Consider the following 13,622-nt stretch of genomic DNA (forward strand, 5'->3'; position numbering starts at 1 on the left):
TGAGTTGTAAAGGAACCAGGTGTGTGCTACAAGGGAATTTTTTTTGCCCAGACAGCAACACTACTCTATTTCAAATTCTAACTGTAAAGGTTTCATTATGTGCAGACCAAAGTGTGCACGACTATGCAGTTCTGTGTCGGGCCCTCCGACCTGCACTAGACAAAGGGAAAATCACTCTAGAAAATCTGATGGAACTTTCTCTTCCAAAATCGGATCGATCCCTCAGCCTCCTGGTTAGTGAGCCAGCACTTTACTAAGCCACCGTGGCTCACTCCATTGAACAAAAGCACAACTAACACAGATTTAGCAGAAACAATATAATTTTATTTATTACCCATAGGATGCCTGTAAAATAAAGCACAGCTAGTATTTTTTTACAATATTGGAAAGTGGTAGAAGACAAATAAGAAAACAGACCATAGTTCAATTTATTGCAGTTGCATTGTAACATTCAGACATAATTACAAACAGTGAGCAGTCCTTAAAAATAAACTTTGACGAGATTTAAAAATCATATTTGGTTCGTTTGATCTGAGATGTGTCTCTAGAAACTGAAATAGTTAAAGAATACTGTTTAGTTAAAAGAAATGAGATTGTTAGAAATTTGCTTTGATCCAAGATACTGAAATAGTTAAAGGGTAGAGTCGAGTTAAACAACGAAACTCATTCACGTCATCTTTTTATCTAGAAAATGAAGACATTGCAGGTTTGGGTTGCACCAGGGAGATCATAGAGATATGTAAATTATAAGGGGTATAACATCCTACTTTTCTGCACCGACTGGGCTAATAAAGACAGGATGGAGATATGTAAATTAAATGCAAAAATTGTATTAACAGTTATAGTCTAATTGATTGAGCTCCATTTATTTGCTTGTTTTTGTAGGTTTTATTTTTCTAACTCGGGTTACTCAGTTTAAAAATTTAGTTCTCACTTAAACGCAAAACAAATCAAGTTCATAGCTCTGGGAATATTACCTACACTTTCTTAATTTGATCCCCAACCGCGTATCACCTAGACCCAGTCTTGCATGCACTGTACAGGGATTCTTCAACCCATCGGCAGTATTTTCATTTAGAAGTTAATTCGTCACGGTCTTGGAATTTAATTTAATGCAAAATTGTTAACTTTGCTATAAGTTGTTGGATCACAACACCATTAAATGTATCGTTAAAATATGTTAATTCCCAGTTGTTTTAGGCTTCAGGCTTTTGCATTTTTATGTTTTTATAATATTTCAATACATCAATCTAACACATTGCCTGCCAACATTTTCTAGCTAGATGTCCTAAAGCTAAATAATTGTGGTGTCTAAAATAGTCAATTTAACCAGCTATTTTCATTTTTATACAAAGAACACAGTTTAATAATGCAAATAAAGGTTGGAGACCCGGATATTTCTGAGAAATATTGCCAAGTACAGTTGAGTAATAAATTATGCATCAGCTGATGAATTTTATGGTGGTTTTTCCAGTTTTTTTTTTATGCGGTACATAACGAAGACAGAAATTTTCAACTAGTATCCACATGTTTCTACACGTGATTATATTACTTTTATAACAAGATGACCGATTTGCTGGGTTTTTTTTAATTTTCATTTAGTCGTGACAATTCACAATCCATCTTTAATAAATGCATGTTTGCTTAAATTTTCTATTCCGAACAATCAAAATTCCTTTTTTTATTTTTCACTGAATAAACAAGGTGTTGTTTTAAGTAATGACATGTGGAGGGCAATTAAATAAATTAAAAAAAAATATATGAACTGAAGGTCAGCCCATTATCTTGGGAATGAAATGGAGTTTAATGTTGTACACCCACTGGGCTAATGATGGCAGGCCTCGTATTCTACAAAATTCTCATTATTCAACTGAATTTTAAAAATCTGAAAGACATTTTTAAAGTCTGCTCAAAGTTTTTCTGGTAGAAAGAACATATATGGTTAACATAATTAAAAACAAAGCACACACATGCGCACGCACACACACAACATACTCCCCCACTAGATCACCCTTCATTTGTACCTATATCCATGTCTTAATAAAACATGTCTTCTCATGTAATATTCTCAACTCTACTGTTTTAAACCTCTGATAAAAATAAAATATCAATCTTTATATAACCCAGTTCAGCTCTGAACGTAGGTCTCATTACACTCGGCCTCTACGTTAAGGAACTCTATTGAATCCTTGTCGAAATTCCAATGGCTTCCCAGTCAATTTTACTGGGCAACTTTTTACTGCTAAACGGTCGCGTGTCAGTCCCTGTGAACGCCTGAACAATATAAATGAACATCTTAGTGAGAAAATAAGACCTTGCCTACCTCGCTAGAGTCAGTATGAGCGACACAACACGCTGTTAAAAAATACGTCTCCGTCTTCTAACCGACTTGGCGGACTTCATTGAAAGGGTAACGCACAAAGTTACGAAATCGGCCATCTAAAGTGAAATGAAATTTAGGTAAGCCATCTAAATTAGATAAGTGTTTTTGGTTTTACAACTGTTTAAATTCACTAGTGGTGTTGAGTCGAGAATAAGACAGAAGAGTTGAGAATATACCACGATGAGACGATGGGTTTAATATATTTAGCATCACAGTTATCAAATTCACCGATAGTTTATCACACTTTAAACAATTTATATTACATGTAAGGTTCCAGACAGAAGCTAAGCGTTGTAAGCTGAAGTAGACTTACAGTTATTGGAATATGTTTTACCTATCATCTAATAACTGATTGTTTTATGGTTTACAGCCTGCCACAACAATAGTGATATCGGAGGAAGTAATAATACCTTGTATTGTTACGTGATTTTACCATATATCAATGAATTAGAAACAAAGTATGAAAATATTTTAACATTTATTGGAAAACTGTTTTCACTATCTATATGATAGTGTTGTTTTTTTTAATCATGAAATAGTTTCTTTGATTAGTTATAACATTTTTACAACATTCATAATCAAAGCTATGATAAGTTTTTAAATTGTTATTTTGATATTAATCGTAAATGCTATAAATATAGCTTCAGTCCCAACCACCATCGATTATGAAGCCTGAAACCTTACAGGTACACAAAATAGAGAAAAGTGATTTAATAACATCAGACACTTAGAAAATTTCTTCCATTAAAAAATATGATCAAGGCAGAGATAAGTTGACAATTGCTATTAATAAAATAATGGTTTTGAATTCAGCAAACAATGATATATTCTTATAAATGGTGTCGATAATAAAGAAGTACTGAATTATTTTTAAAATAAACATTTTCTTTATTAAACAAAGGAGCCATAGATATTTTAATTTACAATTCATTGATTGGAGCTTGAATTTATAGCTTACAGTGGCAAAAAGGTAATGATTTTAAATAAACATTTCCTTTAACTCCGATCCTAAGTCTTATTAACTTTCAATACATAACAAAAATCTCGAGATCACAATGACATCAAAATGAAAATTTAAGTTATAATTAAATTTAAAATCTTAGAGAACAGGGCATCTTATCAATGATAATTTAATGGAAGAATTTTCCAAGGGTCAATTTTTATTTTTATTTGATGGCCAAGAATTAAATCTACACCTTTTAATAAAAGGTGACAATGTCATTTGAGCAGTTGGGGAAAAAAAAAATAAATAAAAAAATAAATATTCAGAGACATTGAGCGTAACCTTGGCCTTAAAAACAAAATAGCAAAAAAACTTTTAAAAATCTTTAAAAAATAAAAAATATCTATCAAAAAATAACTTCACATTTATATCTAATTTACATAATACTAAAATAAATCACACCGCGCAAAATAAATATTCACATATCGCGAAAAATTAATAAAGGAAATTTCCTTTATGGAAAAAAACGCGGCCATATATCGATGTGCGATATTCTAGCATTTCTCTCAAAATATGCACATCTGCATAATTAATATACACAACGCGATAATTTAATTAGACATTTTTTATTAGTCAACAACGCGAGCATTTATTTCATAATTAAAATATAAATTTAAAAAATTCAGGCATATTATAACAATATTGAAACAAAAAGTGAAATTGTTTCGTCCGAACGGCCAAGGTTTACGCTATATCCCTGCTACAAAAAATATCACAATTTCTTTTACTGTTGAGTTAGATTTGCTCAGGACTTGTCACGAGTGAAATGGAACACATCAATATGAATCATAATTTCTCTCTCACTTCTTCAGTTCTTCTAGTGGAAAATCCTTTAAATAAAGTAAATCTACTGGCCGATGCTTAAGTGATTCACTGCCTCTCCTTTAAAACCAAAAACTAGCTGCTGACTCCAAACTTAAAATCATATTTGCCGAAGAAGTGGATCGATCAGACACAAATCTTTGGAAAAATCTTGTTTCCGTTTTTCAATCTATGTTAATTGAAATCTTATGCAGTCATTTATTTACTAACTGTTATGCTACTCCTCGGAATCAATATAATATGCATTAAGTAAATAAACAAAAGCACCATTGTAATACGTTAACTGAGCTATTATGCAACACGAGTGAACGATACAAAAAAGTAAAACATTGCGACGCGGTACTGCAGCGGAATCATGCGTCCTTTCACAAGTCCCAAATCCAAAACAAATCTAACTTGGGTCTAGAAAACAATGGATAGTTTCATCTACTCATCAAAATCAAGACTTGATGATATAGACTACTAATTGGTACAGTTATCTCCCTTGTATCAATTCTGGGGACAGCCAGTCCATTAATTAGCTGGGTGTAATAAGTCTTAAGAAATAAAACGGCAACTCTTACAATTAGATGTTATTTCTTGAAACAAACTGGTGAATGATCACTCCTCTCAAACTTCATTATCTGTGCTCTTGTGAACAAAAACTTAATACAATGATTGCATGTTATTTGATATAGGATAAAAGTCATGGACTTAATACATCCAAGACAAAATTACAATTGGCCTTAACTTCATTCACAATGAATTGAGCATTTTTGTGAACTAAACAAACTCCATTAAATTCTGTGAATAAGCTTTTTGATATCATTTTTTTTTTTTTAACACCCTATTTCACAAGAATGTCAAGTAGTTGGTGGAGTTGACAAAGATGCCATTTTTATTTTTCTTAACGATTACAAATGTCTACTAGACAAAACAATTCGGAACAAAATAGCTTCTCAAAGTATCATTATAAGATTAAATACTATGAATTGCTTTACATTCAAAATTAAATTAATTTCTTAAAATGTGCACTATATATTGGTTTCTTAGTTCGCAAACAGAAGTTTAATAATGCGAAAAGACTAAAAAACAAAGACTAAACATGAAAAATAGCACTGAACAATCCAGTCGTTAATTACACAACTAATCAAATGTAATTTCCTTGCGCTAATACATATAGCAAAAGATAACTCTTCACCAATTGGTTGTTCTGATGTATAAACATCTAATTCTAGCCAATCAGAAGCTAGCTGTGTACATAAAGTTCAGAAGTGGAGAAGTTAACCAATCATAACATTACAATAGGACTACATTGGCCAATCAAACACTAGGATTACATCATTTTGCCAATCGTCTTGTAGAATATGAAGACAAGCGACAATGGCTATGGTATTATAAATGATTCTAGGCAGCATGCGAAAAACAATACTTCAACATAATATCAATTCCATTAGGAAAAATATCAACCACTGAGTCGAGAAATTAAAATTTCCATGATTCCAATCATGATTCCATTGACGAAAGTTACAAAACAAATCACAGACTCATTGTAAAAGCTAACATAAATTCTGAATTCAGACATGTGAACATGTTCGTTGATGTTTACGAGATGAATGGATATTATATTACCTTCTGGTGTATGTGTAATCAGTGTGAACTCAGTGGTTGTAAAATATGGGACTTCTTAAAATCCTTTAAGATCAAGATTTAACATGCAAAGTTGATTTCTAGACACTGTTTCGAACACAGATTACGATAAAACGCGACGACGCGAGATGAACCCTACCCATTCGCGACCCACCCGAAGATTACCCGTGCTTGTAACAGCTGGTCACTTTGTGTTGCTGGTGGTGACCGAGTGCTGCTAGGACCCCCCTCTGAGTCGGCCCTCCCTCGCCAACCCCTACGCGGCCCCGAAGATGCTCAACGCGCGATAAGAGCACCATCCCGAATTTTTTTTTTGCCCCAATTCTGAAAAAGAAACAGAAAACATGAATAAGTACATGTATCTATTATAGAAGACATTTTTGTTTTCTTCATGTTTGAATCTAAGACTCTAAACCTTCTAAGTATGTCAACAAAACTGAAGCCTTAAAAAAAGTGGTTGCCAACCTATTGTTGGTTGCAACTTCATTCCAGAAACCATCATCTGGTTGGTTTTTACTATGAAACATCATTTACAGATCAATTAAAAACTGGAGAAACAAATCGTAAAAGTGAGAGAGGAAAGTCGATTCCCTATGTGGCAAGGTGTATAGCTTCCCAACCGGCCTACAATTAGCATTACAATGGTCTGCCTGAAAATGATGCAAAACAAACCACGACCTATCCGTCTACAATCTTCTTACAGGTTATTTCAGAAGAGAACTTACTATGGATGTAGACGAATCAGACCCCATAGTTGACAGCTAGACGCTCACGAAGTGGTTGAGGAAATTGATCTGAGAACTTCTCCCAATTTTCATCTCCAACTTGATTCTTGAAACCATGGAGAATCTGAAAATATATAACACAAACATTGAATACTACTTAAAACTTCCTAGTAAGTAGTATTGGAGAGAGAGAGAGAGAGAAATGGGGTTTAACGTCCACTCGACACAAACTAGGTCATTTCAGGACTAACATATGGTTTAATCTTATTTCAATAATTCGCTTGCGCGTAGGGGTCTTTAGCAGTCAGAGGAAACCGGAGAAAACCCTCGAGGCTGGAAAGGCGACCCTCCTCCTTGTCACGTACAACTGGGGATTCGAAACCACACCAGTCGACTCAATGACAGACTTTATGATACAGCGCGCCCACTCTAACCATTCAGCCATCCCCCCCCAGTAGTATTGGAGGTTCTTTTTGTTAAGGGGGTGGGGTTTTCGTTTCAAGAACTGAGATCAGACAGTAGGAAGATTTTTATCATCTTTTATTCTACATATTTTAGGATGCTGAAATTTTTACATCATTTCTCAGAAAAAGAAAGAGCTAAATAGTGAGTAATCTAGACACAAAACCCTTCTTGATTAAGCAACTCGAGTTGGTTTTTGTTTGCAACAATAGTCAAAATTCATCACAATTTAAAAATAGTCAAAAATCTGTTTAAAATCATTAAAGATGTATTATGTAAGAGTTAAATATAACTCTCTGGACCATATGATGGCCGAAATTTAAATGGATAACAACTTAGTCTCAATTGTCAAGTACCATTGCTACGATAACGAACAATGTGGATACATGGCTGAGATTTAAATGGATAACAACTCCAGTCTCGGTTGTCAATTACCATTGCTACGATAATGAACAATGTGGACACATGGCCAAGATTTCAATGGATAACCACTCGAGTCTCGATTGTCAATAACCATGGCTACGATAATGAACAATGAGAATACATCTTCAAGCACTCGTAACTTGGCCCAGAATAAGTAATTTTAATCAAATTTTAAATCTATTCTTGAACTATAGGATGAATTAATGACTCTTTATCTAAATCGTACATAATGCATCTTTAAGAGTGGCACCACCTTGTGGGAGTGAACAATAAATAACCCCATTCATACCTTGTAAAACATTTCTTTTAGGTCTTGTTTAGGGTGAACCCATGAAGCGACGGCATCACAGAAAAAGATGAAATCCTGTACGACACCGCCGGGATTAGCACTGATCATGAGACAGACGCCACGAAAAGCAGAATCTTTTTCCTCATTATCTCGTATATTTCTCAATGAAGTACACCTGTTAAATTAAGGACATGTTTTTGTTTTTAAAATGAGACAAATCCCAACAAAATAATAAAATCATTAACAGTAAAAGACATTGAGATTATATGTGGTTTATCGTTCTGAACTGTAATTCAAATACATGAACTGGGATTTAAAGCCGTATTTTTCAGCACTAACAGGGCTATTGAGAGAGAGAGAGAGAGAGAGAGAGAGAGGGGGAGAAGGAGGGTTTATGTCCACACCTCACAAACTAGGTCATTTTGGGACTAACACATGGTTCAATTATTTTATTTCAATAATTCCCTTGTGCGTAGGAGTCATTAGCAGTGGGAGGAAACCAGGGGAACTGGAGAAAACCCACGAGTTTGGACAGGCAACCCTACTCCTTGTCAGGGCTATTGACGGAAATTCAAATGCATGAAGTGTATAGTCTCCCAATACTGACAAATATCTACATATGTCCAAGTGTCTGCGTCAGGATGTTCCAAGTAAAAGGTGTCCTTCCAAGTAGGTGCTGGATTTATAAGGAACACATAACACATAATTGCATCTTGGCTTCAACTATCAAGTTCATTCTCAACCATATCTAGCAACTGCATCGTTTCAAATAAGACAAAATGACATTTTTTGCACTTAGAGAATTGGTGCTAAAAATCTAAACTTGATTTCCATGTGAACAAAACCTCTTAAATCCCAAGGCATGTTTTGGGGCTTTTTTTCTTATTTCTGCATCAACCAGGCCAAGATTCTTTGATGAAAATGTCATATTTTGATTTCCAACTGTCAGAGGATCTTGAACATGCTGCCAATTGTATACAGGGAAAATCAGTTTTTCATACCATCTCAATTCTGCTTATCCATGTCAGACATTGTGTACTGCCTTACTGACAAGGTGAAACAATGAAATGAAATGGAGTTTAACGTCCTACTGTTCTGCTCCTAACCTGGGCTAATGAAGATGGCAAAGGTGAAACACAGCTGAAAAATCTCAAGTTTCATGGCAAGTAACATCAGGATTAACCCCTCCTGGTATATAATTTGCTTGCACGTAGGAGTCTTCAGCAGTTGGAGGAAGCCCATTTCCTCCGCAGTAGAATGCATAAAGACATTACCATTAGCGAAATAATCTACCTCTCTACCTAAAACAGTTCAGACTGGACATAGGAGTCTTCAGCAGTTAGAGGAAGCCCATTTCCTCCGCAGTAGGAAGCATAAAGACATTACCATTAGCGAAATAATTTACCTCTTTACCTAAAACAGTTCAGACTGGACCACAGATAATCTCAATCCCTTCAAAATTTATATCCGGTTCCAAATATACAACTATATATAGTAATGTCTAATTTATTCCATACGAAATACAATATTCATTTTTAACATTCATGTCAAAACTAATATCCGCAAAAAAAAGCTCAAAGTAATCCAACAGACATGACATATATACATTTTCACGTACATCAACAAAGAACATACATGTAGTATTCAACCCTTGACCCTCGTCATTCGCATAAAATCTCAAGGTCATTCGCATAAATTAAATCTACTTGTCTAAAAGCTTGTGTGCAAGTTGTGTTATAAGCGTTGTCATTTAAAAATAACTTAATCAAAAATAGAGAAAAAATTAATCAAATTATTTAAAAGATTCTCTGGTTCTAATTAAAATAAAATTTCCCAATTAAATGTTTTGGCTGATCTAACACTTAATGATTAAATTTAGAAACAGTTTCGGTTCTTTTAATTTAGCAGAGCAGGCAAGTTATATGACTTCTCAATGGACCAAATATTTAACCCTAACAGACAATTTTTCATTGTTTTTAAAGAAGCATTAGATCAACCCTTCGAGTGTAATTATGAGAACTAAAATAAAAGTAGAGAAAATAAAACAAATAAAATAAAAGTAGTACCGACCATTGTCTTATGAACTGTTGAAGTAAGGGAGCCACTTCCTGTGCACACACTAAACCAATTCGACCAATTGTAATGGCTAATCACCCGTTGTCATGACAACATGAGGATGGAGCGTTTTCAAAGGGAAGAAATAAGAAAGACAAACCAATCAACATTTACATAACAAACATTGAAATAAAAATATATCATATAACCTCAGTGATTGGTCAACATTGTCACTATGCTTCATGATTAAAAATCTTTGCACAAATTTACAAGTTAGTGAAAAAGAGCGGAGAAAAATTGGTTATTTTGTATGTAAATGAAATGATAAATTTGAATAAATTCATTCCGAAGTTAGGTAAGCATTCCATAAAATCCAATCATTTGCCACTGACAAAGTTGACGTCATATAATCAAAAATAGAAAAAGCTGAAAACGAAACGAAAATATATAAAAAATACCATATTAAAAGTAAAGAAAGAAACGATTAAAAGAGATGGGAATGGGAGATGTGGGGAGGGGGAGACAACACACATGACATCACAAGACAACATCAATATTTAATACATAATCAGCTTTTCTATATAAAATGTGAAACCTTATTCAACAAGGTACAAAAATAAGGGTCGTATTCCGCAACATTGATTAGAGCCCAGCAGTATTTGTAACTCGTACAGGAGCTAACTGCTTTAAGGCTAAATAAATACAGGTGACCAGTTTATTTCCCTGCGACACTACCTAGAGAAGTTGAAAAATTCTATAAAGGCCTTTCAGTCAAATTTGGTAAACCACAAACAGGTGTTGTCCATTCTCAGTCTGATTGGGGAAGCCATTTGCAAATTGATAATTTGGGGTAACGGCTATGTTTCCCTACTCCTTTTCCCTTGTGATGTATAACCTAGGCATATGGGACTTTCCAACTCCCACATGGAAATGATAATCACAATCGGCCTGAAAATAAGACAATAGGTTTTACAACATGGAGAGTATTTTTAGACTATGGGAGAGGAAGGAAATTCCTACTTAAAGAGTTCACGCATTGATAGATAAGATTTCCGTATGGAAATGACCTACCAAACCGGCCTGAAAATAAACACCAAGTTTGACAACATAGTTTGTTTTTTTCATATTCGTCAGAAGTTAGGAAATTCCCAAACTCAAAGAGTTCCTAAAATGACCTCCACAAACAGCCTGAAAATCAACAACATGGAATCTCTTGGATGCAAATGAACCGTTGATAAATGACATGCTCTATTTAACAAAATGTGCAACCAATGAAAATAAGACCATTATAATTGTGAAATGTTGAATAAGCTTTCAAAACAAATATATATATATATATATAAAAACTATAATATCAACATACATAATATTTTATATTAAACACATACAAAAATTAGTAAAATTTCTTGTGGAGTCACAGAGACATATTAGTGCCCCCGACAAAAGTGGTGATTTCAGAGCACAGAAAAAGTAAAATTGGTCAATGAAAAGTAAATGAAAACAAGACAGGGAGAAGATTCAAACATGTGTATGGTTAAGATATGCAAGTTCAATATAGTTAAGTAGTAAAATGTTCAATTTAAAAAGTAACAATGGGTGGGTGGAGAAAATATAACTCCGACCCATACTCAAAATTACGAGTCTGGGGATATATACCCAGACCCATACACAAAATTACGAGTCTACAGAGGGAATATACCCTGGACCCATACTCAAAATTATGAGTCTCCGGAGGGAATATACCCCTGACACATACTCAAATTGCGAGTCTCCAGTGGCAATTTGGTCATCATAAATCCAAAGAACTAAAAATTACATCAGCAGATTTGTACTCTGAAAGTATTAATTCTAAACGATTTGACAAAAAACGGTCACTTGCGTCTCAAATAATAAGTTAATAATATCGACAGAGAAATTGGTTTCCATACAAACTAGGTTATTTCGGGACTAACATATGGTACATGGTTATTTCAATAATTGGCTCTTGGTATATGGATATCTAGCAGTTGGAAAAAACTAAAAGAAATCCAGAGGAAACCCTTTAGAATTGACAGGAGACAATACTACTGGTCATGTAAATGCATGGGAATGAAACACCACTGACTTGAAATGTTTCATGCCCTGCTCCGACTGGGCTATCAGGAAGGGCATTATGTGTGCTATGAAGAAAATTTTGCCTGTACAGCGGGCACAACCTTATACTGAATTCAAACTGCCAAGGATTCTTTTATATACACGCCAATGTGTACACAGGACCTAGTTTGGTTTTTTTTTTGTTTGTTCCATTTGAACAACTATACACATTGTCCCTTGCCAAGCCCTCCGTCTTGTGCACCAATGATAAGGTTAGCAAGTCAACATCTTACCCACGAGCAACTGAGGCTGCCCACCGACTCTTATGATCAAAAGCACATACTCGATCACCCATGACTTCCCAATAGTTAATTATTGTTAGTGTCAAAGATATTAGACAAAAAAAAAAATCAATTGGGAGTAAGTCTAAGGGAAACAACTCTTACCTGTATTTTCTAGTAATGTTTTAGGAGTGTTGGGTCGGTTTATTATATCGATTAATGGCGTTATGACCAACTTAACATAAGGTTCCATTTCGGCTCCTACAATAACAAAAGTCACTTTATATAGTACTGCTTTAGTCCTAAAATCTTGTGTTAATAGGACCCTTGACCACAAATTCAGCTTAGAAAACACCAATTTGAATTTTGTCTTTAGGGATGGTGGTGGGGTGTTTAAAGAAATAATTCTAAATACCCCTAAAACTTGGTTCCTCTTCTCAAAGGATTAAATTCTCATGTTTTGAAAATATAAAAAAGACATTTAAAAATTTCAAGTTTTGAAATTATAAAGAGAATCTCTAAAATTTTTATGTTTTGAAATTATAAAGAGGATCTCTAAAATTTTTATGTTTTGAAATTATAAAGAGGATCTCTAAAATTTTTATGTTTTGAAATTATAAAGATATCTAAAAATTTCATGTTTTAAAAACAAAGAGGATATCTAAAATTTTCATGTTTTGCAAATATAAAGAGGATGTCTAAAAATGTTCTTCAGTTTTGGAAGATGAACAATGTTAATCATATAACTAGGTATGAATGAGCAATATTGTTCACGGTACTCAACGGGATATTTATTTATCAAAACCAAAATGTTTGAGTTTACCCGAATGGCGGCCGCTATCGTTACATGTCCAAGTTAGAGACAGTCGGTGGGAGAATATATGACAGATTCTAAAATTGGTGTTACCGTGACTAATTTTTCTTTTGGCTTTCATTTCATGAACTGAGATCAGACAGTAGGAAGATTTTTATCATCTTTTATTCTACATATTTTAGGATGCTGATAGTTTTACATCATTTCTCAGTTAGAAATAGGAATGGGTGGAAGCGGCCAGTTACCTAATCAACAAGTTACTAATTAGAAGTGGCCAGTTTCCTAATAATATTAAAGTTTAAAATCGGCGAGTCTAAAACTATTTGTACCGAGAAAAAATTACATTCATTTTTAGCTTTACATAAAACAAAATTGGATTGAATATTTACCCATTTTAAGAGATATTTCACCAATTGCCCAAGTGGCATTATTACATACAGAAATAAATTCAGGATTTAAATTTGCACCCAAAATTGGCATAAAGTCACCTGAAAAAGAAAAGGAAAAGTAGCATTACTTGCATATTTCATTAAAGATACATTATGGAAGATTAGATAAAGAGCTGGCAGTTCTCATTAAAACTAGATAATGTAAAGGCAATTTGCTGAAAATTTCACTCAAATTGATCCACTATGAACCGAGAATTAAGCGTTTTAAATTTTG

At 33.9% G+C, this 13,622-nt stretch overlaps 1 protein-coding gene across 2 annotated transcripts in view; it reads right to left on the reverse strand.

Moving 5' to 3' along the window:
* Nucleotides 1–302: 302 nt before the first annotated feature.
* LOC126819773 (transportin-1) overlaps nucleotides 303–13,622 on the reverse strand; it is a 49,525-nt gene continuing 36,205 nt past the window's right edge. For both annotated transcript variants that reach the window (XM_050547992.2, XM_050547993.2), the window contains exons 17-22: nucleotides 13,349–13,447; nucleotides 12,311–12,406; nucleotides 9,807–9,882; nucleotides 7,737–7,911; nucleotides 6,563–6,686; nucleotides 303–6,161 (exon numbers count right to left, since the gene is read on the reverse strand). In XM_050547992.2, coding sequence (XP_050403949.1) covers nucleotides 6,579–6,686; nucleotides 7,737–7,911; nucleotides 9,807–9,882; nucleotides 12,311–12,406; nucleotides 13,349–13,447 — 554 coding nt within the window. In that variant the 3' untranslated portion in view covers nucleotides 303–6,161; nucleotides 6,563–6,578. The remainder of the gene's footprint in view (nucleotides 6,162–6,562; nucleotides 6,687–7,736; nucleotides 7,912–9,806; nucleotides 9,883–12,310; nucleotides 12,407–13,348; nucleotides 13,448–13,622) is intronic.

This window comes from Patella vulgata, chromosome 4, assembly GCF_932274485.2.
Source record: "Patella vulgata chromosome 4, xgPatVulg1.2, whole genome shotgun sequence".
NCBI lineage: Eukaryota > Metazoa > Mollusca > Gastropoda > Patellidae > Patella > Patella vulgata.